This window comes from Sapajus apella, unplaced genomic scaffold (assembly GCF_009761245.1).
Source record: "Sapajus apella isolate SASKATOON/1434 unplaced genomic scaffold, GSC_monkey_1.0 scaffold4, whole genome shotgun sequence".
In the NCBI taxonomy this organism is placed as follows: Eukaryota; Metazoa; Chordata; class Mammalia; order Primates; family Cebidae; genus Sapajus; species Sapajus apella.
The window spans coordinates 17,395,179-17,420,425 of record NW_022436944.1 but is presented as its reverse complement, the minus strand read 5'-3'; the positions used below and the strand labels follow the sequence as shown (position 1 = coordinate 17,420,425).

Here is a 25,247-nt window from a genome sequence, read left to right as displayed (position 1 = left end):
TTTCTTTCTTTCTTTCCTTCTTTCTTTCTTTCTTTCTTTTTCTTTCTGTCTTTCTTTCTTTTTTCTTTCTTCTTTCTTTCTCTTTCTCTTTCTTTCTTCTTTCTTTCTCTTTCTTTCTTTCTTTCTTTCTTCTTTCTGTCTTTGGTTTTCTCCATTTTTTCTTTCTCATACTGCTTGAAATCACTGGGATTCTTAAACCTGTGGATTGGTCTCTTTTATCAGTTTTGAACAATTATCATCAATTATATTTTAAAATATTGCCTCTTCCTGATTATCTTTTTTTTCTCATCTTCTGGTATTTTGAATAAATGCACTTTAGACCTTTCATTTTATTTTTGTATCATACACATTCTCTTGTGTTTCTTATCTTTTATTTATTTATTTATTTATTTATTTTAAAGACGGGGTTTCACCATGTTGGTAAGGCTGGTCTTGAACTCCCGACCTCAGGTGATCCACCCGCCTTGGCCTCCAAAGTGCTTGGATTACAGGCGTGAGCCACCACGCCCGGCCTCTTATCTTTTTTTTAATCCCCATAATGAATTTTGATATTTTTTCCTTTCAACCTTTCTTCCTGGACATTAGCTCTTTCTTTAGTTTAACCTGCTTTTAACTCTCATCTTTTAAATTTTTATTTTCAATTGTTGTATTTTTCATTTCAGTTGTTGCATTTTTCACTTCAGTTCATTTTTTTCTTTTCAAATCTGCTATATTACTTTAAGTTTTCTGTTCCCTTCATATGCTTCCTCTGATCTTTTATTTTCATTAATACAGTTAGACTTCATTTTCCAAAGTCTTTTCAGGTCTCTTATCGGATATTATTCCTCTGGGTTTTTAGTTGTAGTGTTAAGTTTTCTTGTTTAATTTTTACTGTGTGCTGTAACTGAACTTGAAAAATAATTTGTAGATGTGATTTGGAGGTTGAATTAGTGACCTTCCTCCAAAGATAGTTTGGATTTACTTCTGTCAGGCACCTGGGTTTACTGACACCCTTACTTTCTTTTTTGTTTGTTTGTTTGTTTGTTTTGAGATGGGGTCTTGCTCTGTCACCCAGGCTGGAGTACATGATGATAGCTCACTGCAGTCTCAAACTCTTGGCTCAGGTGATCCTCCTGCCTCAACCTCCCAAATAGGTGGGCCTATAGGCATGTGCCACCATGCCCAGCTAATTCATTAAAAATAATTTTTTTGCTCTCTAAATGTCACATATTGTGCTAGAAACAACAACAACAAAAAATAAAAATAAAAAAAATTGTTTTGAGACAGAGTCATATTCTGTCACCCTGGCTGTAGTGAATTGGCGTGATCTTGGCTCACTGCAGCCTCTGCCTCCCAGGTTCAAGCAATTCTCCTGTCTCAGCCTCCCAAGTAGCTGGGATTACAGGTACATGCTGCCACACCTGGCTAATTTTTTGTATTTTAGTAGAGACGGGGTTTCACTATGTTGTCCAGGCTGGTCTCAAACTCCTGAGCTCCAGCAATCCACCCGCCTCGGCCTCCCAAAGTTTTAGGATTACAGGCGTGAGCCACCACACCCAGCCAAAATTTTTTTTTTAGAGATGGGATTTTGCTATGCTGCTCAGGCTGGTTTCAAACTCCTGGCCTCAAGTTATCTTCCACCTTAGCCTCCTGAATAGCTGGGATTACAGGTGCAAGCCAGTTTGCCTGGTTTACCCCTTAAATTCTTTACTTCCCAAGAGAAACAAACCAGGTCTCAGTAATTTAATGTTGGGAAATCTATTCTGAGGAACTATACTTATATAGAAATGTACTTACATACAAGGATATTTAAAGAAATGCTACTTAGTATAGCAAAAAAATTGTTAAGAATCCGTATGTCCAAGAACAGAAAAATGGGTTAAACTACATGAAAAATTATATAGCTATTAAAATAATGTAAACTATATAATATCATGCATTTTTAAAAAATTGAGACAGGGTCTTGCTCTGTCACCCAGGCTGGAGTGCAGTGGTGCAATCTCAGTTCACTGCAACTTTTGCCCCCAAGCTCAAGGGATCCTTCCGCCTCAGCCCCCTAAGTAGCTGAAACTGCAGGTGTGTGCAAACATGCACAACTAATTTTTCTATATTTCATAGAGACAGGGTTCTGTCTTGTTGTCCAGGCTGGTCTTGAACTTCTGGACTCCAGCAATCCACCCACTTTGGCCTCCCAAAGTGCTGGGATTACAGATGTGAGCCACTGTACCTAGTCTTGGAAAATGTTTTTATAATTAAGCTAAAAAAGAGATTAAAATTTTATATATGATACAATTATAAATGTGTTAACAAAAACGTATGCAAGGGAAACCATCTAGAACAGTGCTAATATAACTTGATTACAAGAAAAGTGTTCTCTATCTTCACTGTGGTACAGTAGCCACTAATTACATGTAGCTATCTAAGACTTGTGGAATAGCTAGTGTGACTGAGGAATTACATTTTTAATTTAATTTCAACCTAAATAGCTCAATGTAGTATTGCTACCATAGTGGGCAGTGTAAGTCACGAAAATATTGAAATGTTAATGTTCTGGAAGAAGTGATTGGGAACTTTTGGTAATTTTCTTCCCTTCCTTTTAATTTTCTACGAGTTCCAAATGTTCTTTAATATGCAACACTTACATTTTAAAGTAAAAAAGCTCTTAATACAAACACAAGACATTATTATAAAGTCTAGTAAAAGTTAAAAGGCCAAGCCTGTGCTAATTCTTTTTAACAACTAGTTAAATGTGTCATGTAGCCAAGCTTCATGAAAGATTTTATAATTTTAGGTAAAACTGATTTTTTTTTAATAGCAAGTAAAAAAATTACAAGTTCATTACCTTTCCACCTGCCATCCGAGAATCACAGCAAATGATGGACATGTTACTGTTTTTTAGTTGAAAATCAAATATTATGTCATCAATTGTCGGTTTTTCTGGAATATCCACAGAAAGTTGATAAGAAATTGTTTTTAAGCGCTTTGAATCTAATGGGAAAAGAATCACATAGAAACACATATATGTTTTAAATTTTCTAAAGCCTCTTTTCTAAAATGAAATTTCAAACCCCAATATGAATTCACTGATTCATAAGACATTTTTATATCTGAATTTTTCATCATCTTTAAAAATGCTATTATTCCCATTTTACATATGAAGAGGAGGAAAGAAAGAAAAATGTCAGCCTTCGTTAAATTAGTGAGGGGCTTCTTTTGTCAAAAAACGAGAACATTCCTTTGTTAAGAAAAATGAGGCCAGGCTCAGTGGCGCACGCCTGTAATCCCAGCACTTTGGGAAGCAAAGGCGGGCAGATTACTTGAGGTCAGGCGTTTGAGACCAGCCTGGCCAACATGGTGAAAACCTATCTCTACCGAAATGCAAACACTAGCTAGGCATGGTGGTGTGTGCCTGTAATCCCAGCTGCTCGGGAGGCTGAGGCAGGAGAATCGCTTGAACCTGGGAGTCAGAGGTTGCAGTGAGCCAAGATCGTGCCACTACACTTCAGCCTGGGTGACAGAATGAGACTCTGGCCCAAAAAAAAAAAAAAAGACAATTTTCGTTAAGTGGAACTTTCTGGCTTTTAGTTCCTGTAGAACTGACACTCTAAACAGTTGGATATCAAGAAACTTTATATTAGGGATTTAGTTACAAAAATAAATAAAAATATATCTTCTCTAAGCATCTTTGTTTTTCTTTTTTTTTTTTTGGCAGTTCAACTTTTATTTTTATTTTATTTCAATAGGATTTGGGGAACAGGTGGTGTTTGGTGAATAAGTTCTTTAGTGGTGATTTCTGAGATTTAGGCACACTTATCACCTGAGCAGTGATGTGTAGTCTTTTATCCCTCACCGCCCTCCCACCCTTTACCCGCAAATCCCCAAAGTCCACGGTATCATTCTTATGCCTTTGCATCCTCATAGCTTAGCTCTCATCTAAGTATCTTTTCAGTAGCTCTGGGTGGTAGAGGAGGAGCCTGATGCCTAGGAAGATTAAATCATTTACCCTGTATCAGACAGCCTGTGAGGAGAAAAGCAAGGATATAAATCCAGGACTTCTGATTCTAAACAGAGTTTCTTCAACTGTACCAGTACTACAGTGATACTGGCCAGCCAGCTTACACAACTAATAGATGAACAAAATAAGCAGACTCATTTTGGACAGATTTTCCATATCCAAGCTTGAAAACAAAATGGAAAAGTATGCTTAATAAAATATGAGACTTGAAAGCTCTTTGCGATTATCTGTAAAGTGCTCTATAGGTGTTGCTAATTTATTTCAATAAATAATAACAATGAGATGAAGACTGAAAACTGCAAAGGTCAGATGGCTGGAAACACTAGCTTTTCTGAGCCATTTTGACTGATGCTGGCTATACTGTACTTGGAACTAAAAACTTTTCAATACTACTACTAATTATTATTATTTTTAATAGACATGGGATCTCACTATGTTACCCAGACTGTTCTCAAACTTTTGGACTTAAGTGATCCTCCCACCTTGGCTTCCCAAAGTGTTGGGATTACAGGCGTGAACCACTACAACAGCCAATACTATTTTTTAAATACACCCATTTCATCTTTGGTTAAACATCTGAGCTTTCTGATGTTGTACAGCTGGTCTATAAGATCAGCATGGATGAACTCACCTTCTTCAGAGAAATGAGTCTGTTCCCTTGATATTATTGCAAAATGTCTGGCCATTCGTTGCTCCTGTTTCCTATAAAATCAAAAAATATTAGGCATAAATCTGAAATGTGGTTGAAGCTTAAAACAGTCTACTACAAAATTCAACTGCTTAAATGCCATCCGTTGTCAATTCAATCTGTTAATTGCTTGTGAATCTAGGGAATACGTCTTTAAAATTATATATCTTGAAAAAATGAGGTTCATTTGCAAAAGATGCTCTGATTAAGCTGGCCTGTCTTGAGTTTCAGTATCAAAGGCTCAGTGTTACCTTTGCATGGCTTTTTCTTTTGCCTTGAATCTGTCGACCTCACTGCCATGGGCTGCATGAGGGTTAATGGCGATTAATTCAGCCTTAGGGGGTTTGATTTTTATTTGCTCCTCATAGATAGAGTCAATCAGATTTTGGAAAGCAATACAGCAGGAGGCCTGGAAAACATAGAAGTTACTTTCATTTTATCAGTCCTAGATGAAGACGATTAGAGGGGATACAAATGACTAAGATTTGGACAACAATCTATCATAACTTTTTATTCTAGTAACAGCTTTATTATGACATAATTAACATACCATACAATTCACCCATTTAAAAAGTACAATTCATTAGTTGGAATATATTCACAGAGTTGTACAATTATCACCATAATCAATTTTAGAATCCGAAACTCATTCTCACTAACAGTCACTTCCCCTCCTTTCTTCTTCACAGTCCCTGGCAACCACTAATTCACATTCTGTCTCTCTAAATGTGACTGTTCTGTACAGTTTATAAAATGGAACCATATAACATGCTAAGTGAAAGACTGGCTTCTTTCACTTAGCATAATGTTTTCAGGGTTTATCCATATGGTAACATGTTTCAGTACTTCATATTTCTTTTTATGGCTGAATAATATTTCATGGTATGGATATACCATATTTCATTCACCATTCATCCACTGATGGACAGTCAGGTTTCTATATTTTGGCTATTAAGAATCATGCTGCTTTGAACGCTTTTGTACAAGTTTTTGTGTGGACATATGTTGCCAGTTTTCTTGGGTATAAACCTAGGAATAGAATTGCTGGGTCATATGGTTACTGTATGTTGAAACGTTCAAGGGACTACTAGACTGTTTTCCAAAGTGATGTACCAGTTTCTATTCCACCTCAGCAGTACATGTGGGTTCTAATTTCTCTACATCTTTATCAACACTTATTATTATCTGTCTTTTAAATTATACCCATCCTAGTGGGTGTGAAGTGGTATCTCATTATGCTTGCACTTTACATTTCCCTGACAGCTCACATATAACTTCTTTGGGAGACAGTCTCGCTCTGTCACCCAGGCTGAAGTGCAGTGGCACAATCTCGGCACACTGCAACCTCTGCCTCCTGGGTTCAAGCAGTTCTCCTGTCTCAGCCTCCCTAGTAGCTGGGACTACAGGCACATGCCACCACGGCCGGCTAATTTTTGTATTTTAGTAGAGATAGAGTTTCACCGTGTTGCCCAGGCTGGTCTCCAACTCCTGGGCTCAGGCAATTCGCCCACCACGGCTTCTCAAAGTGCTAGGATTACAGGTGTGAGCCAGCGCGCCCAGCCTAACTTTTAAAAATGACAATGCGGGGAAAGATGCAAGAGAAAACACTACATATGTTTAAAGACAACACTATTTTCACAGTAAACCTGCCTTAGAACTTACATGCCCTTTTGCTTCAGAGCAAATATCCACATTAGAAAAAAATGCTCTTAGATCGCTTCCACAAAATTCACATTCGGGTGATGTCTCCTCCTCTTCATCCTTCAGAGAGAGAGGAAAAAATTAAGGAAGTCTCCATCAAGACTCAGAGCAACAAGAGCATGGCCCTGCGCATAGTTGGTGAATGGAACATAATCTCTACACAGGCATCCATGATGTGTTGCCTTGCATGATTCATGTCCCTCATTGTTAAAGAATAAACGTGCATTTTTACTATGCCCAAGAAGTCATCAAGGGTTTTCAGATCTGGGGAGTAAGCAATTCTTTCCACATGGCCATGGCACCCAGTCTAGGTTTGGAAACAAGCATTCCACCAGTCAGTTCCTCACCACTCTAGTGGCAGTGTGGTGGTGCACCATCTTATTGGAGCTACTTGAGGTATCCTTTCTCTTGCCCTTCAAGTACAGGCATTAATCGGTCACTTCACACGATCAAATATGGCAAACATTCACCCTTGTTTCCAGGCCTCCTCCTCCTCCTCCTTCTTCTTTCATCTTCTCTTTTTCACCTTCTTCTTTTCTTCTCCTCTTCCTCCTCCTCCTCCTCCTCCTTCTCTCTTCTTCTTCTTCTTTTAATAATAAGCCTGGGCAACATAGTGAGACCCATCTCTACAAAATACTTTAAAAATTAGCTAGGCATAGTGGTGCACACCTGTGGTCCCAGCTACTTGGGAAGCTGAGGTGAGAGGATTGCTTAAGCCCAGGAGGTTGAGGCTGTAGTGAACCATAATCGTTCCACTTACACTCCAGCCTGGGTGACACAGCAAGACCCTGTCTCAAAAATTAATAATAATAAAATAATAATTTTTTAAAAAGACAAGGTCTCTGTCACCCAGGCTGGTCTCAAGTGATCTGTCTCAGCGTCCCAAAGTGCAAGGATTACAGTTGTGAGCCACTGTGTCTGGCCTGTTTCCAGGCTTTGTGGCCACTCATATGGGTTGAATTGTGTCTCCCAAAAAGATATATTGAAGTCCTAACTCCTGGTACCTGTGAATGTGACCTTATTGAGAAATACAGTCTGTGCAAATGTAATCAAGTTAAGATGAGGTCATTCAAATGGGCCCAAATCCAATATGACTTGGTATCTTTAGAAAAGAGGGACATTTGGACCCAGACACACAGAGAATGGTGTGACAACTGAGACAGAGATTGGAGTGATGCAGTGGCAAGCCACGGAATGCCAAGGACTGCTGCCACCACCACAAGCTAGGAAGAGGGAAGGAAGGATTCGCCCCTATAGGTCGGCCCTGCCAAAACACTGATTTCGAACTTCTAGCCTCCAGAACTACGAGTCAGTAAGTTTCTGTTATCGTAAGCCACCCAGTTTGTGGTACTTGTCATAGCAGCCCTGGGCAACGAACACAGTCACTCTAAGTATTATTCTAAGTAATTGAGCTCTTTGGCATTTTTTTTTCCCTGTAGAGCATGTTCACTGTCTATTGTGCAAATCATTATGTATTTTTCATGTCATTTTAAAAGAGTAATAATAAAAAAACATGAATTAAAGTCACCTTGAAGTTAAGGCCTAGATTGGACCTCTCTGCTTTGTATGCCAGAATGGAAGGTGGTCCGATGCTGGGTAATGTTCTCAGAGAAGGCTCAAACAGTGTCATGAAGTCTTCCTTAAACTAAATTTAAAAAGAGAAAAGGGTGGTGGGGGGAAATAATTGAAGATCGAATAAACTATTTTTACTATGAGAACAGTGTACTAGTTAGTACGATAAACATTTCTTACCTCCAGCTCATATAAAATATTTAGTTTTGGCTCTTCTGGATCAATTACCCATTTCTCTGAAGAGAAAGAATAGATTTATGAGAAATGTTTAAAGCCTTTGTGCAGTGCATTCCACTTCTGTAATCTGGAGATTCACACCCACCCACCATCATCCTCCTAGCTCAGCACACACACACTGTTCAGATGCCCCGAACCCCGACATTTTCACCACCTTCTTACACGTTCTTAGGCAAGTCATTTTTCAAAGCGGATGGGCTCTGTGTGAGTTAAGGTGGTTCCCTACTGGTGGTTTACCTTTGCCAGCAAAAGGAGATGACGCCAAACATGCATTTACCTCTTAACTTAGATGCCAGAGACTCAGGTTCAGTTTTCTTCCCTGTGAAAACAGTGTACATGTGTCATCAATCTGACAAAGTAGAAAAGAAGCTGAATATAAAAGAAAGTACATCTCTTGGAAAAATAAACACCCTTACTATGTTTCTTATATCTTTTAATCTTTTGCCCCTTTTCCCAAATAACATTTTCTCAACAATAAAGAAGAACAAAGGAAAGTAAGCATTCTATATAACACAGTTTAAAATGTTTCCCCTTCCTTTCTAGCCCTAGAATACAGTAGTCCCCCTTGATCTGCAGAGGAAACATTCCAAGATCCTGAGTGAATGCCTGAAATTTCAGGTAGTACCAAACCCTGCTATGCACAAATTTCTTTTTCCTTCACAATTTTACAGATAGGTGATTCATCCTTACCATGTGTCTTAGCAACCTCAGCATACTATTTTTTTCTTTTTTTAATGAAGTCAATAACTTTTACCTTTTCACTTAAGGGACACACTTTATAAATTCTCTTTGGCATATCCAAATTGCCAACATCACTTCTCTTGAGCTTTGGGGCCATTATTAAGAAACTAAGTGGCTCATGCCTGTAATTCCAGCACTTTGGGAGGCCAAGGTGGATGGATCACTTGGGGTCAGGAGTTCCAGACCCCCCTGGGCAACATGGCGAAATCCTGTGTCTACTAAAAATACAAAAGTTAGCCAGGTGTGCTGGTGGGCACCTGTAGAACCAGGGAGGCAGGGGTAGCAGTGAGCCGAGATCATGTCATTGCCCTCCTACGTGGGCTACTGAATGACAGTCTGTCTCAAAATAAATGAATATGTAAAATAAAATAAAAAGAAACTAAGGGTTACTTGAACACAGCCCTGTAATTCCACAACAGTCAATCTGATCATCAGAAGGCTGCGAAGTGACTCCAGCAGACAAAGAGATGATTCATGTCCCAGGCAGGACAGAGTGGAATGGTGAGAGATTTCATCACTCTGCTCAGAATATCATTGCAATTTACAACGCATGTGTTGATTATTTCTGAAATTTCCCTTTTCAGACTGCAGGCAGTTGAAACCACAGAAAATGAAATTGTAGATAAGAGGGGACTATTGTGCTACACAGATTAATATTTTCCTCGGTCATAACCATGCTTTGCATACCCTTTTGTTTTCTGCTTCTTTTAAGTACCATCAGTCTACTTTATGTCTGTTATTTTTGGTGAGATTTTTCAGGTAGGAGGGTGCTGAGGGTTATAGTTCAAGACAGTGAAGTAAACCACCAGGATTACTCTATCTGTAGATTCCAGAAGCACTGGAAATGGGGAAGAAGGCCATCCACAAATCAGCAACTTTCAGTAAATGTCTAGAAGATTTAAAGCAGACAGGATTGTGATGATGAAAAACCAATCAGAGCAACCTATAATGGGACAGAGGCAAAGGGAAGAGGCTATTAAAATGTAAGGGACTTATTTTCTCAGCAATGCCAGGACAGCAAGGGCTGCTAGGGCTGCTCCTGGAAACAGGCTTCAGAAGTTGATCTAGGCTAGGCGTGGTTGCTTATGCCTGTAATCCCAGAACTCTGGGAGGCCGAGGTGGGAGGATTACTTGAGTTCAGGAGTTTGAGACCAGTCTTGGCAAAATACTGAGACTCTGTCTCTGTGAAAAACTTTAAAAAATTTAGCCAGTTGTGCTGGTGCATGCCTGTGGTCCCAGCTATTGGGGGCTGAGGTGGGAGGATCACTTGAGCAGGAGGTTGAGGCCACAGTGAGCTGAGATCAAGCCTCTGCACTCAAGCCTGGGTGGCAGAGCAAGACTTTGTCTCAAAAAGTAAGTAAATAATTTAAAAATTTCAAAAGAAGTTGATCTATTTTGGGGAGGTGGGGAGCAATGTGGATCATCTGAAAAAATTTTAAAGATGTTTTAGGCATCCTTATCTAACAGAAATGCCAGCACAGATATTTTAAAAAATTAATGCACAAAGATTTTCATTAATGCATTATTTGTTATAGGGAAGAGCTCAAAAAAATAAACAAAAAAACAAAAGACAAGAACAACCCTGATATGTCTAGCATTACCTAAGTCACAGTAACTGTATATGAGGAAATATCATGGCGTAATTTCAAAGAATTAGGTAAGTCATTCCTGATATGGAAAGATGTCCATGATACACTACTGTCTTAGTTCATTTGGGCTGCTATAACAAATGCCCTAAACTGGGTAGCTTACGTGAAAGAAAAATATCTTGTGGCGCCAAAATCACTAAGCTAAGGGGAAAAGTCAAGCTGGGAACCACTTAGGGCAAACCTGCGTCCCATTCTATTCAATGTCACCCCTCTGCTCACCAAGATAAATGCATATCTGATGGCCTCCTTTGGAGAGGCTAAACAGAAACTCAAAAGAATGCAGCCATTTGTCTCTTATCTACCTATGACCTAGAAGCCACCTCCCAGCTTTGAGTTGTCCTGCCTTTCCAGACGAAACCAATGTTCATCTTATGTATGTTGATTGATGTCTCATGTATCCCTAAAATGTATAAAACCAAACTGTGGTCCTACCACCTTGGGCACATGTCACCAGGATCTCCTGAGGATGTTTCACAGGTGCGCATCCTCAACCTTGCTAAAATAAACTTTCTAAATTAACTAAGACCTGTCTCAGATTTTCAGGGTTCACACTTTGGTAACCACAGAGGGATTCTGAGTGGAGGTTCCTCTGACATTTGACAGATCTCCTATCAGTGTTTGGTACTAGCTTGAGCTATCTTTATGGCTGAAACCAATAGGATAATTTGCTGAGGCCTGGAAGCACCCTCTCCAGAGAATCCCTGATCTAAAGTTTATTTTGCTCTACAACTTCTTATTTTTTGAAGTTTTACTTGCTTCCAACATAAGGAAGGCAAATTTTTCCCATTTCTATGACAATGGAAGGGAGGTAACTCTTTTACAGAGTTTGAGCTTGCTTCCAACAGGAAAGATAAGATTTTTTTTTCCCTGCCCCTTGGATGATAGACAGCAGTCTTCAGCCTGAGACCCATCCCTAGGTAAGTAACTGAATTGGGTTTTGTCTTGGCTAAAGGTAAAATTAACAACCAGCTGGTCTTACTTTCTGCTTACCACTAGAGTACTCAGTTATCATATAAGCTGTGCGATAATTGTTTTGCTTACTGTTTTTTTTGTTGTTTTTGTTTCTTGCTTTTTCCCATTGGGTTTGACCAACTCTATCTAACTTGGATCAAATCCAAAAGAAAGTTCCAAGTTACGGGGAATGAGGTGTCTGAAGTGGCTAATTTCCCACTGGGGGTGAAAAAAAGGTGACATGGTTGGGGGAGAAAAATGGCCAGCAAAAGAGGGGGAAAGAAAAGGAAAGATTTTTGATTTTGACTACCTAAGGGGATTTCTTTACATAACAAGGCCACCTTTTTGCTGCCAGGCCAAACTGAAAGCTGTGGTTGTTGCCCCATGCTGCAGTTCCATAGCTAAGGTTCTGCCTTCTTTTTTCCACCGCAACAGCCTGGGTTTTGGTTCCTAAATCAAGCCCTTTCTGGTTTGATACTTAGTACTTCTGAAATAACAGCAATTTGTCCTAGCTGAAATACAGTGATGAGATTTAAAAAATTTTTTTTAAAAGGAGCTCAATGGTTAAAATCAGCTAACATCCAAAATGTGTGTGTGTATATGTGTGTGTTTGTATTTAAAAGGCCTTCGAGTTTTTTTCTTTTCTCTTGTAGAATCTTGTCTCTTTTTTTGAGCAAAAGTTTTTTTTCTTCTCAGTTGACTGAATTCTGTCTTCTTCATTTACTTTTGCTGTCTCTCCTTTCTCTTGCACCCTCTGCTGCATGAGTAAACTAAAATAGTTTACAATAGCCTGGGGTTCCTTAAAGAAAACGGAGAAGGTACCAGACTCCCTTTGAAGGAGAAACCTGTTTTTCCTTATGGAAAAGGCCCCACTTCTTAATATGTACACACATGAAATGTATATACAATATATATTTGATAATTTAGTATAGGATAAAGACATCATTTCAAAGCAGAGTGGAAGGGTTGGACTGCTTAAAGAGTAGTATGGGGACAAAGGTTGGGGGGAAGAAAGGATGGCCATCTTCTTAAGCCATTCACAAAAATAAAGTCCATATTGATTAAGGCGCTAAAGGGAAATAGTAAAATTCTAGAAGTTTTAGATGAAAATGTAGGAAAATATACATATAACCTTGAATTAGGGAAATACTTTTTAAACCATAAAATGTGAAAATCACAAGGAAAAGATTTACTTAGATCAAATTTAAAATTATATGTAACAAAAAATGACCACAAGCAAATGTAAAAGACAAACTAAGAGGAGCAATCTGCAACATATGCAACATTCAAAGAAGTATTACAGATATGTAAAGAGCTGCCAAAAAATAAACATAAAGAAAAGACAACCCAATGGAAAAATGGGCAAAAGATATGAACACTTTTGCTTAATTCAAAGAAGATATTCAGGTGACCAAAAAATATAATTGGTATCAAGATGCTCAACCTTGGCAATAATCAGAATAATTAAGAAATATAATAATAATCATTTCCACCTACCAGACTGTCAAAAATTTAAAAGAGTGACAATATAAAATATGGCAAAGTGTAGGAAAAGGGTAGTCTCAACAACCCTTTTGATGGAAGCATACATTGGGTCAGCTCTTTAGGAAGGTGATGATTAAAATGTGTTAACTATTTGCTCATCAATACCACTTTCTTGGCATCTGTCTTAGAGCAATATTTGGGTGTGTAAACAGAGAGGAGGCAGCTTACTGTAACACTGTGGAAGTGAATATCTAGGAGAAACTTTACCCATCAGTTGGGGAATCTTTAAATAAATAATTGTACATCTATACTATGTACTATTACATGACAATTACAAAGAATTTTTACCTGTATTTACTGGTAAAAATTTTCAAGGCATATTAAGTGGAAAGGCAACTAGAATAATATATTCAGCGTGCTACCATTCATGTAAATAACAACAGCAAACAAAAGTGGCTACACTACTATACTTTTATATGGATGTAAAAGCTTAGGAAAGGATTTGGAAAGATACACACCAACATGATAATAGTGGTGACACCTAAAATTGAGGGTAATGGTCAAAATAAACTATTGTTTGATTTGTATCATTTGACTTTTTAAAAGTAAGACTGTGTTGATGTTTTAGTTACAACATTGTGCCATTAAAAGTTTAGTAATGGGACTGTGGAGCATGATTCCATTTCTATTCTACACTTATTTTACTGTCTTTTGAGCCCACTCCAATCAGGCTTTTATCCCCATAGTTACACTGAAGCTGGTCTTACTCACATCACCAATGACTTCCACATGCTAGATCTAGTAGTTAGTTCTCAGCCCTCATCTTCCTAACCTCCGAGTACCATTTGAACCTGCTGATCATTATGCCTCCTTGAAACTTTATTGGTATATAGGACTCTTCCTGGTTTTTCTGCTACCTCACTGGATGCTTTTCTTCAATTTCTTCCTCATGTCCCCAACTTAACAATGGAGTGTTCTGAGCTCAATCTCCGGCTTCTTGCCCTCATATTTTCTCAGCAGCCAGCAGTCATTAAAAATACCAATTGGATTGTATCACTTCTCTGCATAAATTCTCCAGCAACTTCCCACCTCGCTCCCAGTGAGAAAGATCTGGTCCTCAGATCTCTCTAACCTCAACCCCTAAGATTGTCCTCCTTGCTTGCTTGCTCTACTGCAGCCACACTGGCCTCTTGTTCTAGAAAAAGGCACTTGCTACGGAACACCTTTCCTGTGAGACTGTCCTGGCTCATTCTCTCCCCTCCTATAGGTCTTTGCTCAGATACCTCAGGTTCTCAGGAAAAGATTTCTCCGGGCACCCTGTATAAGCTTGCACCCCACCCCCAACCCTTGACACTTTCCAGCCCCTTCCCTGCTTTACTTTTCTCCTTGGCACTTACATCATCTAATGTTTTATATATTTACTGATTTATTCTACATATCATTGCTCTTACCATCACCTCCACGTCCCACACTTTAATACCACTGAGACGGGGGATTTGTTTGGTTTTTTTCACTGCCGATTCCCTATTTCAGGCTAGGCCTATGATAGGTGCTTGGCAAACGGTAGGTGCTCAGTAAGCATCTGATGAATAAATGACATAACATAAAATGTGAAGATAAAGCTGAAAGGAAATACGCTAGAAAAGTTAAAATTTTAATTATTACATTATCTACTTGTCAGTGGTTTGACATTTAAAAAGTGTGCGTATGTTACTTTTATAATAAAAAATAAAGATATGTATCAAAAATACAATGGCAGATTATTTCTTGATGTGAGCATAATTGCTACTGTTTATTGATTACTGAAAATATTGAATCTTGTTTTGATCTTCATAAGAATCCTGTGACAATATGACTATTACCAAGAGATGAAGAAAGTAAGACTCAAGGAGGGTAAGCAACTTGCCCAACATCACAAGGTTAGTATGTGTTGGGGCCAGGATTCAAATCTGGAGCTACTGGCCTTCCACACCTGTGCTGTTTCCAATAGGCAATCCTTCCTCCCAGCAAAAGCTAAGAAGCCAAACTACTCACTTGATTGCGCTTTTTCAGACAAATCTCGAAGCCAACTTTCTTCTGTTTGTACTGATATTGGAATTCCTGAAGACAAATTGTGATTCATATTTCTGAAATTTAGACCAAAATGTTAGGTTTGAGTAGACCTATATAGTTGTCAGCAGGTCTTCTAAATATAGGACATTTAAAAATCAAATAATTAAGGCACATAGAAAATACTGATTCTATTTTCTTTGAAATATTTTCTTCGAAATATTTTCTTCCATTATTTTCAGTAAACTTAAGCACAGCGTGTTTGCACCAGATCTTTTTTGGGGGGATGAGGTGGGAGGATAGCTTGAGCACAGGAGTTCGAGACTGGCCTGGGCAGCATGGTGAGACATTGTCACTACAAAAAAATTAAAAATTAGCCAGGTGTGGTGTTCTGTGCCTGTAGCCCCAGCTATTTGGGAGGCCGAGGCAGGAAGATGGCTTGAGCCTAGGAGGTAGAGGCTGCAGTAAGCCATGATCGTCCCATTGCACTCCAGCTTGGGAGATAGAACAAGGCTTTATCTCAAAAACAAACAAACAAATAACCACAACCATACACTGAAGCGTCCTTGTCCTAACTCTAGTAATAGTAGGATTACCCAGCTTGACTCCTCCCTGCCCAGACACTCCACAGGAGGTGACGCTGTTATGCCCCACCCACCTGCACAAAAATCATAATGGACTCTCCCGTGCAAGGTCCGTCAGAAAACAGAACTACAAAGCTAGGGAAGGATTCCATTCTAGCTACTTACCAGCCTTTCATTTATAAATACAAATAGGCAATGAGGGATTACCAGTCACTTAAGAAAAATCAATAACACTGAAGAGAAAAAGCAACAGAAATAAACAGAACAACTTTGAAAAAATAATACAAAGAACAAAGGAGAACTTTAATATATTAAAACAGTACCCTCAAAGAGATAAAAACAAAATACAAAAAAGAACCAAATTATTTTGAACAGTAACAATCAGAGAGCAAGCACTGGTTCTTGAAAATTGTAAGTATGAATCCTCCAATAAAAAAATTCTGTACAAGGGCTGTATAGTAGCATGCAAAAAACACCAAAAATCTGGAAGATACTGCAAATACAAAGGAAACGTTATTAAAGATGGAGGATCTACCTAGGAGGAGCTCTGAAGAAAGGAAGAAAAGGGGAGAAAGTAATCATGTATCAGAATGGTCTGAGGATAAGACTGGTGAAGCAGTATTGGCTACTAGGAGGCAATGAAGCAATGTCTTCAGAGCTCTGAGGGGAAATGGTTTCAAATCGCTTCTTTTATGCCAGGTTTTATTATTAACAAAATATGAGGAGAAAATGAAGAAATTTCGAGATAGGCAAGAACTCAGAAATTTGACCATTCCATGAGACCTATGTAAAAAATTCACCTGAGGAGTTTCTCCAGCAAAAGGAAAAAGAACAAAAGAAAGAAGGCAATATGGGAACCAAGAAAGTGTGGCTGGTGGGCTAGCCCAGAAAAACTGTAGACAGAACAACGGAGAGTCAAAAGTTTATTTTTTAAATTTTTATTTATTTATCTTCTTGAGACAAAGTCTCATTCTGTCTGGAGTGCAGTGGCGATCTCGGCTCACTGCATCCTCCATCTCTTGTGTTCAAGCAATTACAGGCACGCGCCCCCATGCCTGGCTAATTTTTGTATTTTTAGTAGAGACGGGATTTCACTATGTTGGCCAGGCTGGTCTTCAATTTCTGGCCTCATGATCCGCCCGCCTTAGTCTCCCAAAGTGCTGGGATTACAGGCATCAGCTACCGAGCCCAGCAAAAAGTTTAACAAGTTTTACAGACATAGGATTATATTTTCTTGTCCATGGATTCAATCATATTATTGGTTTGTTAACATGGAGGTATGAGTCTTATTTATTGGTTTTTAATTTTTATAATCAACCTATACCCAGAGCACTTTAATTATAATTAACAAACCATAATACAAGCATAATAAAGCTTGGCAAAGTAAATAAATTTATGTAAATATATTACATTTTAATATAATTTATGTATCGTATATAGTTTGTTAATTGAGAAAAAAGGAGAGAAGAGAGATGGAAGGAGGAAGTGCATAAATATGTTAATTTTTCATAATAGTCAATGATACTAAAATTGATCAATCAAGAAGAAGTTTAAATATCCTGAAGTCCTAAATGTTAGAAAAACTAAAAATAATATAACTACCAAAGTGGAGAGGTGGGAATTCAATACATAGGTCAGAAATTGATAAACCAAGAAAAGAAAATGTTATTTAAAATTATAATGGAAACAAAGCTGAAGAAGCTAAGTGGGACTAGAGGTGAAGAAAGGCATGGAGGTTTTCACTTTTATACCTTTGTATAGTTTGATTTTTTTAAACCACGTGGATACATTATCTTTATTACAAATTGAATTAAACTTAAAAATGTAAGTGGAACAGAACAACTCTCCTTAAACGTAAGAGTTTAAAAGTTGTTTACAAAAGCAAAGTTAGGTTAACTAGTAATTCAAGATCATGGACTTAGGTTTGGTGTGAGATTTCAGGGAATATTTACAAAGATGTTCCAGATTTTTGTTATCTTCTTATTATAGTCAAAGTGCTTGAAGGCTAATAGCAATAACAAGAAAAAGGAGAGAGAGGAAAAAGGCCATTATTTCCCTTTCACAAAAGGTGTCCCTGATCACTCTTGCATTTAGCCAATAAAAGCCTATGTTCTAAACAGTTGTACACCTGGCACATTATTTATTCTTTCATGTTACATTGATAAGTGGACATGTAATCTCTAGAGCTAGGAGCTGGGGATAGGTAGGAACCATTATCTCTTCCAAAGTGTCTGCCAGTGTATATTTTTTTTAAAAAAACTTTTTTTGAATAAGTCTTAAATGCCCTGGATTATTTTACTTTACTTCCTAACATGTTTGTGCGTAAGGTAAACATTATTGGGTTCAAAAAATATGAAATTTGAAAACATTTTCTTACCTATCTATACCCATTTCAGACATGTCTTTTCTAAACGTCTGAAATATTTTAGGGAAACCTGTTGAATGAATGAAACATTTAAAAATTAGCTACTCCCTCTAAATCAAAAGGGCAGTTTTGCCCCCCAGGAACACATAGCAATGTCTGGAGGCATTTTTGATCATCGCAAGGATACTTCGAGCGTACGAAGGGTAGAGGACAGGGGTGCTGCTAAACATCCTATAACTCGCAGGAAAGTCCCCAATCCTCCTCAACAAAGAATTATTCAGACCCAAGTGTCAATACTAGAGCTTGAGAAACCCACTCTAAACGACTTCTCTTCCTTTTTTCTTTTTTTCAAGGAAGTGGCTAGAGGGGCTTCAGTATAGGATATTAAACACAAAAGGAAGTTGTGTTTTTTTGCAGAACTGTTTTAACAGTACAGCACCCTTAAGGCACTTCTCTGGAAATAACAAGTGTGTGTGGTGGGGGGAGGCGCGAGGGGGGGGGGAGGGGAGGGGAGAAGGAGAGAGAGAGGTAGGGGAGGGGAGAGAGGGAGAGATGTCGCGGTGTGAACGCACGCAAAAGTGTTATAAAAATGAGCACTCCCAGTAGCCAGGGCAACAAGAGATCCTGTCTCAATAACAACAACAACAACCAACAACAAATTAGCCAGGCGTGGTGGTGTGTGCCTGTAGTTCCAGCTACCCGGGAGGCTGCGGTGAAAGGCTTAAGCCTAGGAGGTCGAGGCTGCAGCCACTGCACTTGAGCCTGGGCGACAGAGCGAGACTGAGCCTCAAAAAACAAAACAAACAAACAAAAAAACAAATGAGCACTCCATACAGCAATGCCCAAGTTCGACTTTTACAGTGTTTCGTCTATATCCTAAATCTTGCATCATCACAATAGCTCAGCCGAGTTCAGTGCCTCTGACAAGAGCGTGAGAGAGATTAGGTGTGTGGAGTGGTGCATGCATTTAAAATCAGGCATGAAACGGAGGTCAACAAAGGCACAGGAGTGGGTGGACCAGATGCCCCCTGGGGACTAGAAAGCCCTCGAGGAAGGGGTGGGCCGGGGGCGGTACTTTTATGGGAGGAAGCGCTGGAGGGCAGGCTCGCGCTCGGCGTTTCGGTGCTGGTCGTGCTGTGGCTGGGCTCGGGCGTCGAGCTCAGGCTAGGGCTGACGATGCTGGCCAAGCGGGAACGCACGTCTGGGAAGTCCTCGTAGTCATCAATGTCCATGACCTTCCAGAGGTACTCATCGCTGAACGTCTCTGGGGCCTCCAACTCCTGCTCTTCCCCCACCAACTCCTCCCCTTCTTCCTCCTCTTCCTCCTCCTCCTCTTCCTCCACTTCTTCCACTTCCTCCTTCTCCTCCTCCTCCTCCTCCACTTCTTCTACCTCTTCCTCCACCTCCTCCTCCTCTAACCCCTCCTCTGATTCCTTTTGGTCATTCTCCCTCGGGTCTCCGAAGCCGCTAGGCGAGCGCAAGTGAGCCATGGCTGGCGGGAGGCGGGATTACAGCCAGCTGCGTGGCCGCCGTCCCCGTGGGCTCCCGCGGGCGCGCGCCGCTGTTGTGCGTCGGTCTCCCGGGGCAACTGCCTGCCTCGCGCCCCCCGAGCCTACCGTATTTAAAGCGGTAGGACCCGGTTAGCCGTGTGGACTGCGGTGCGGGGGGCGGGCGGGGGCCACCGCAAGCTTCTTTCTGTCCCTACTTTCCGGCGTCTGTGAGGCCCCTGGCAGCCTGCGGCGAAACCATCTTTTCTTTCTTCGTCTCCCATTCATTCTTTTTTTTTTTTTTTTTTTTTTTTTAAACTGGGGTGGAGGAATTGCTTCTAGCGACGGACACCCGCAGTGCCACTTGGTATGGCGGATGCCGGAGTCTGGTTTTTGAGTGGACAGATGCTTGCCGGAACCTCCAGTGAAACTTTGTTTACAAAATCAGGCGCCAACGTCGTTTGCGTATTTTAAAAAATTGCCTTAAATATTAATAAGCGTATTAAAAGTTGTGACGGCGTGTAGGGGTGGCCAGTGACTGTAATGGTAGGAAGAAGAGTAGAATAGACCCTGGGGAACACTTATCAGTCTCCATGATGGACCCTGGTTAAAAGAGGTAAAGAATGACATCTCATTCCCACAGTGGGCTAATGGGACAAGCCCAGCTCAGAGGAGACACCAATACGGCTTCACACATGAGGAGGGACACCTGATAGTTCTCTGTGTTAAAGGAAGATGAATTCAAGTGGTGGTTGTCAAACTAGAGCATGCATCAGAATTATGTCGAAGGCTTATTAAAATGTAGATTGCTGAGTGTTAGCCCCCCCAGATTTTTTTTTTTTTTTTTTTTTTTTTGAGATAGGGTCTTGCTCTGTTGCCCGTGCTGAAGTGCAATGGCACTTTCATAGCTCACTATAACCTTGAACTCCCTGGGCTCGAGCGATTCTCCTACCTCAGCCTCCTGAGTAGCTAGGACTACAGGGGCATACCACCATGCCTGGGTAATTTTTTATTTTTATTTTTTGAGAGATGGGGGTCTTCTTAAGTTGTTGCCCAGGCTAGTCTCAAACTCCTGGCCTCAAGTGATTCTCCTGCCTTGGCCTCCCAGTGTGCTGGATTACAGGTGTGAGCCACCGCACCTATCCTTCCCTGGATTTTTGATTCAGTATGTCTGGGACAGATCTGAGAATATCTGTTTCTAACAATTTTCCAAATGATGCTGATGTAACTGTTTCAAGGATCAGACTTTAAGAACAGCGTATCTTGTGCTCAACTAGCTTGTATTGGATTTGCTTCTATGAGTTGATGAAAAGGAATGTGTATAACAATAATATAACTGAACTCTACATTTTCAGCTGCAGGATACTAGAATCCTTCGCCATTGTATTATTGAGGGGATCACTGTAGTCTAGGTAAACTACTTAACATAGATGAATATAATCACTTCACTTTTGATTTAATACCTGCTTGCTTGCTTTCTTTTAATCCCAATAGAATATCTTGGAAAGCCAGTTAATTCTCCTCACTTGAAGCATCACTGATTAGCAGATTTCACTGTGTGCTTACATCACAAAGATGTGTGCAGTATATTTTTATAGCTTTTTATAGCTTATAATTCATACTTTGTGAGAATTTTATGAATATAGGTAGGTCTTGATTTTTCAGGCAAGATGGAGCATGATTTATTTGATTCCCTTTTTTAATTTTAAGAGACTGAATTTTTTATGTAACTGAATTCCCGTATTAGCTATAGAATGGAATTTAAAAAACGGAAAGATCAATTTGAAAAGAATTATGTCAGGCCGGGTGCGATGGCTCATGCCTGTAATCCCAGCACTTTGGGAGGTAGAGGTGGCAGATCACCTGAGGTCAGGAGTTTGCAACCAGCCTGACCAATATGGAGAAATCCTGTCTCTACTGAAAATACAAAATTAGCCGGGCATGGTGGTGCATGCCTGTAATCTCAGTTACTTAGGAGGCTGCGGAAGGAGAATTGCTTGAACCTAGGAGGTGGAGGTTGCAGTGAGCCTGGGCAATAAGAGCGAAACTCCGTCTCAAAAACAAAACAAAAACAAAAAAGAAAAGAAAAAAATTATGTCTTCTGAGGAAATTGCTAAAAATGGATGGAATCTATAAGTTTTACTTTTGATGATTGGCATCTGCAACTTAGTTGAGTTTGGGTTGTTTCCAATTTCAGTTGCATTTAGCAGGCAAGGGGGAGAGGTGATCCTTAACTCCTTGTTATCAAAATCATTCCCAAATGGAATATTAGGGAACACAACTAGAAAAACAGGAAGGAGCCCAAGTGTGAAGGAAACAAGAAATGTGGCACTAGCAGGGACAGAGGCAAGGCCCAGGGAGGTCATGTCCCAAGCAGCAGGTGGCTTGTCCCATGCAGTTCTTGTTTTCTCAAGCATAGAGAATCCAGTCTAGTGGAAATGAGTTGGAGATGCAGTTTCAAGAGAAAACTTGGGTAAGTGTCTTGATGTTAGATACTGAGGGTCACTCCAATCATTGTGTCAAAAGTTCAGGCGAGGAATCTGAATAGATAGAAAAGCCAAGAGACCTAGGCAGGAGAAGAGAAGGTCAGGTGGGATTGTGGCTGCCACCCAGTCCTGTCCCTGAAGCATTCAGGGAATTGGATCTCACTTAAGGAGAAGTAACTGTTGGTTCAAACTCTACTAGTTTTATGGGCAAGCATGTCCTAGAGAGGGTCAGGATGGCTTCTGGGCAGTTAGATGCTGTTTCAGACAAATAGCTGACACTGCCTGGACTGAAAAGTCGCTCTTTCTGGCGCTGAAGTCTTTGGGACACCCAGGCTGAGTCAGAAAGGCCCTTCCCTTAAAACTACCCATCCAGAATGCCCTGATGAAATGGAAGACCTTAAATCTGAAGAAGACTTGAGAGGCTTTTCCTCTAAAAAGTGGTGCTTCTATTTATTTATTGAAACAGGGTCTCACTTTGTCACCCAGGCAAGAGTACAGTGGCACAATCATAGTTCATTGCAGCCTCGACCTCCCGGGTTTAAGCGATCTTCCTGTCCCAGCCTCCTGAGTAGGTGGGACCACAGGCATGCACTACCATAACTGGCTAATTTTTTTATTTTTAAAAAGTTTTTTGTAGAGATGAGGTCTCACTATATTGCCCAGGTTGCTCTTGAACTCTTGAGCTCAAGTGATCCTTCTGCCTTGGTCTCCCAAAGTGCTAGGATTACAGGCGTGAGCCACTGCACCCCTTCGTTTTGCCCAATTTCTCCCGTTTGGAATGGGTGTATTTACCCAATGCCTGTACCTCCGTTGTATTTAGGAAGTAACTAATTTGCTTTTGATTTTACAGGCTCATAGGTGAAGGGACTTGCCTTGTCTCAGATGAGACTTTGGACTGTGGACTTTTGAGTTAATGCTGAAATGAGTTAAGACTTTGAGGGACTGTTGGGAAGTTATGGTTGGTTTTGAAACATGAGGGCATGAGATTTGGGAGGGGCCAGGAGTGGAATGATATGGTTTGGCTGTATACCCAAATTTTACCTTGAATTGTAATAATCCCCACATGTCAAAGGTGGGGCCAGGTAGAGATACTTGAATCATGGGGGCAGTTTCCCTCATACTGTTCTCATGACGATGAATATGTCTCACAATATCTGATGATTTCATAAATGAGAGTTCCCCTGCACTTGCTTTCTTGCCTGCTGCCATGTAAGACGTGCCTTTGCTCCTCCTTCACCTTCTGCCATGATTGTGAGGCCTCCCCAACCATGTAGAGCTGTGAGTCCATTAAGCCTCTTTTTCTTTATAAACTACCCAGTCTTGGATAGGTCTTTATTAGCAGCATGAGAACAGACTAATACACTGCTATAACAAATTACCATAGACTGGATGGCTTATAAACAATGGAAGTTTATTCCTTATAGTTCTGGAGGCTGTGGGAAATAAATCAGGGTGCCAGCATGATCAGGTTCTGGTGAGGGCCGTCTTGCAGTTTGCAGGCTGCTTTCTTCTCATTTTATCTCACATGATGCAAAGACAGTGAGAAAGCTCTCTCTAGTTCCTTTTGTAAGGACACTAATCCCATTCATGAGGACTCTACCCTCATGACTTAATTACCTGCTAAAGATCCTACCTCCTAATACCATCTTAGTGGGGGTTAGGATTTCAACATATGAATTTTGGGAGGGCACAGATGTTTAGCCCATTGCAAACCCCTTTGAGTCAAGAACTGTCCAGTTGTGGTAAGAAGTTAAAAGAGAACAGTGTCTCTAAGGACAAAGCTCAGGTGAGAGGGGAAAATTGATGTGGCTCTGGAATCCTACACCAGCAAAGTGGCTCCATCCACACCTCAGCCCTTTCGATACCTTCTCTTGTTTAACTTTATAACAATAGTTCCATTTTTTTTTCATTTTACAGATGGGGAAACAAAGTCAGAGAGCGGCCAAATACCCTGCCCTAAGTCCAACAGGCAGCAGGCGGAGAAACCAGAATTGAACCCAAATGGTCTAGCTCCAGCAGCCGAGCTGTTTGTCACTGAGCTATGCTGTCTCTGTATCTTCATCTTCCTGTTCTTACCAATAGAGTGGATCCTTCTCGTCTACATTCAACACTCCTCATCTTGCCATCTTAAATGCAGCCCTCCCTTGACCAGACATCTTGCTGCTACTTCCTTCTCTCTGCCCTTTTCTGACACGTCAGATTTGATGAAGTTGACCACTTGTATTATCTGTTTTCTCACCTCCCCCACAGTGCTCACCTCACTCCAGGCTGATTTCAGCTCCCACTGTTCAGCCACATCCACTGCTGCTAAGGTCACCATAATGTCCCTGGTGCTGAATCTGATGGAGATTTTTTGGTCATCATGTTGTACATCTCCTCTTGGCAGCTTCCAGTATTGTGGATCCCTCTCTCCTTGAAACATATGTCATGTCATGTCTCATCTCTTGGCTTGAATAACTCGCAGTTTTCATCCTACCTCTTTAGTCTCCCTCCTTAGCTCTTCTGCTTGGCTAATCTTCTTTGATGAAACCTTTACATATTGCAGTGACTCATGCCTCATCCCTGAGTTCTCTTCTCTTGTAAATCCACACCTTTTCCCTAAATAAGCTTATCTCCACCTATTGTTACCGGGGTTGTACCCAGCTTGTACGTTTTTGGCCCCTCTAACCCTGAAGATTGGGGGAGGGGGCCCTGGAGGCGTGGTGAGTTTACCGTTGGAATAAAATCATGGACCCACAGAGTTTTGCAGAAGAGCGATTTATTAGACAGACAGATTGAGAGAGAGGAAAAAAACAGCTCCCACGCTGTTGTGGGAGGGGAACCCAGAGTGGGAAATCCGTTCAGGTAAGGAGCAGCTGAAGTTTTAACCCTTGAGTTATTCCCTCCCCATTCATGTTTTTGTCCAATGAGAGGAATTCTTTCAAACTTCCTCTGGAGTGATTGATCTTTGACTCTGATACCAGATTGGCTACTTGTTCTACATCTCTGAGTTACAGAGCCCCCTCCTCCCAGAGCTTTCAGCAGGAATTTGGGACAAAAGAGCCCCACCTGGCTTTCCCACACATGGGAAAATCAGACAAAGAATTTTACCTGGCCCATGTGGAGTCAGTGCTCAAAGAGCCCCGGGAGCTGGGAAACTATTTGAAACCCACCCCTCTGGTCTCCAGATGGAGGCGTGGAGGTGGTGCCCAAAGAGCCAGAGGGAGCTGGGAAATTCCTGCATTTGAAATGCCTCACCTAGTGGACCTGGGAAGAGAA

The 25,247-nt window shown here is 40.5% G+C and overlaps 1 protein-coding gene, 1 long non-coding RNA gene and 1 pseudogene across 4 annotated transcripts in view; 1 reads left to right on the top strand and 2 right to left on the bottom strand.

Annotated features, from left to right (window-relative positions):
* Nucleotides 1–11,120, bottom strand: part of LOC116539972 — a 13,234-nt pseudogene extending 2,114 nt beyond the window's left edge. For both annotated transcript variants that reach the window (XR_004264247.1, XR_004264248.1), the window contains exon 1: nucleotides 11,109–11,120. The product of XR_004264247.1 is annotated as a glyceraldehyde-3-phosphate dehydrogenase pseudogene, transcript variant X1 (transcript). The remainder of the gene's footprint in view (nucleotides 1–11,108) is intronic.
* The window catches only part of ERICH6 (glutamate rich 6), a 35,907-nt gene extending 15,929 nt beyond the window's left edge, over nucleotides 1–19,978 (bottom strand). The window contains exons 1-11 of the mRNA XM_032263295.1: nucleotides 19,092–19,978; nucleotides 18,029–18,086; nucleotides 15,049–15,144; nucleotides 13,936–13,951; nucleotides 8,470–8,506; nucleotides 8,136–8,191; nucleotides 7,912–8,028; nucleotides 6,345–6,443; nucleotides 4,934–5,091; nucleotides 4,626–4,696; nucleotides 2,822–2,967 (exon numbers count right to left, since the gene is read on the bottom strand). Coding sequence (XP_032119186.1) covers nucleotides 2,822–2,967; nucleotides 4,626–4,696; nucleotides 4,934–5,091; nucleotides 6,345–6,443; nucleotides 7,912–8,028; nucleotides 8,136–8,191; nucleotides 8,470–8,506; nucleotides 13,936–13,951; nucleotides 15,049–15,144; nucleotides 18,029–18,086; nucleotides 19,092–19,506 — 1,269 coding nt within the window. The 5' untranslated portion in view covers nucleotides 19,507–19,978. The remainder of the gene's footprint in view (nucleotides 1–2,821; nucleotides 2,968–4,625; nucleotides 4,697–4,933; nucleotides 5,092–6,344; nucleotides 6,444–7,911; nucleotides 8,029–8,135; nucleotides 8,192–8,469; nucleotides 8,507–13,935; nucleotides 13,952–15,048; nucleotides 15,145–18,028; nucleotides 18,087–19,091) is intronic.
* The window catches only part of LOC116539996, a 49,871-nt gene continuing 43,743 nt past the window's right edge, over nucleotides 19,120–25,247 (top strand). Inside the window, exon 1 of the long non-coding RNA XR_004264259.1 lies at nucleotides 19,120–19,260. This is a non-coding gene — a long non-coding RNA (uncharacterized LOC116539996). The remainder of the gene's footprint in view (nucleotides 19,261–25,247) is intronic.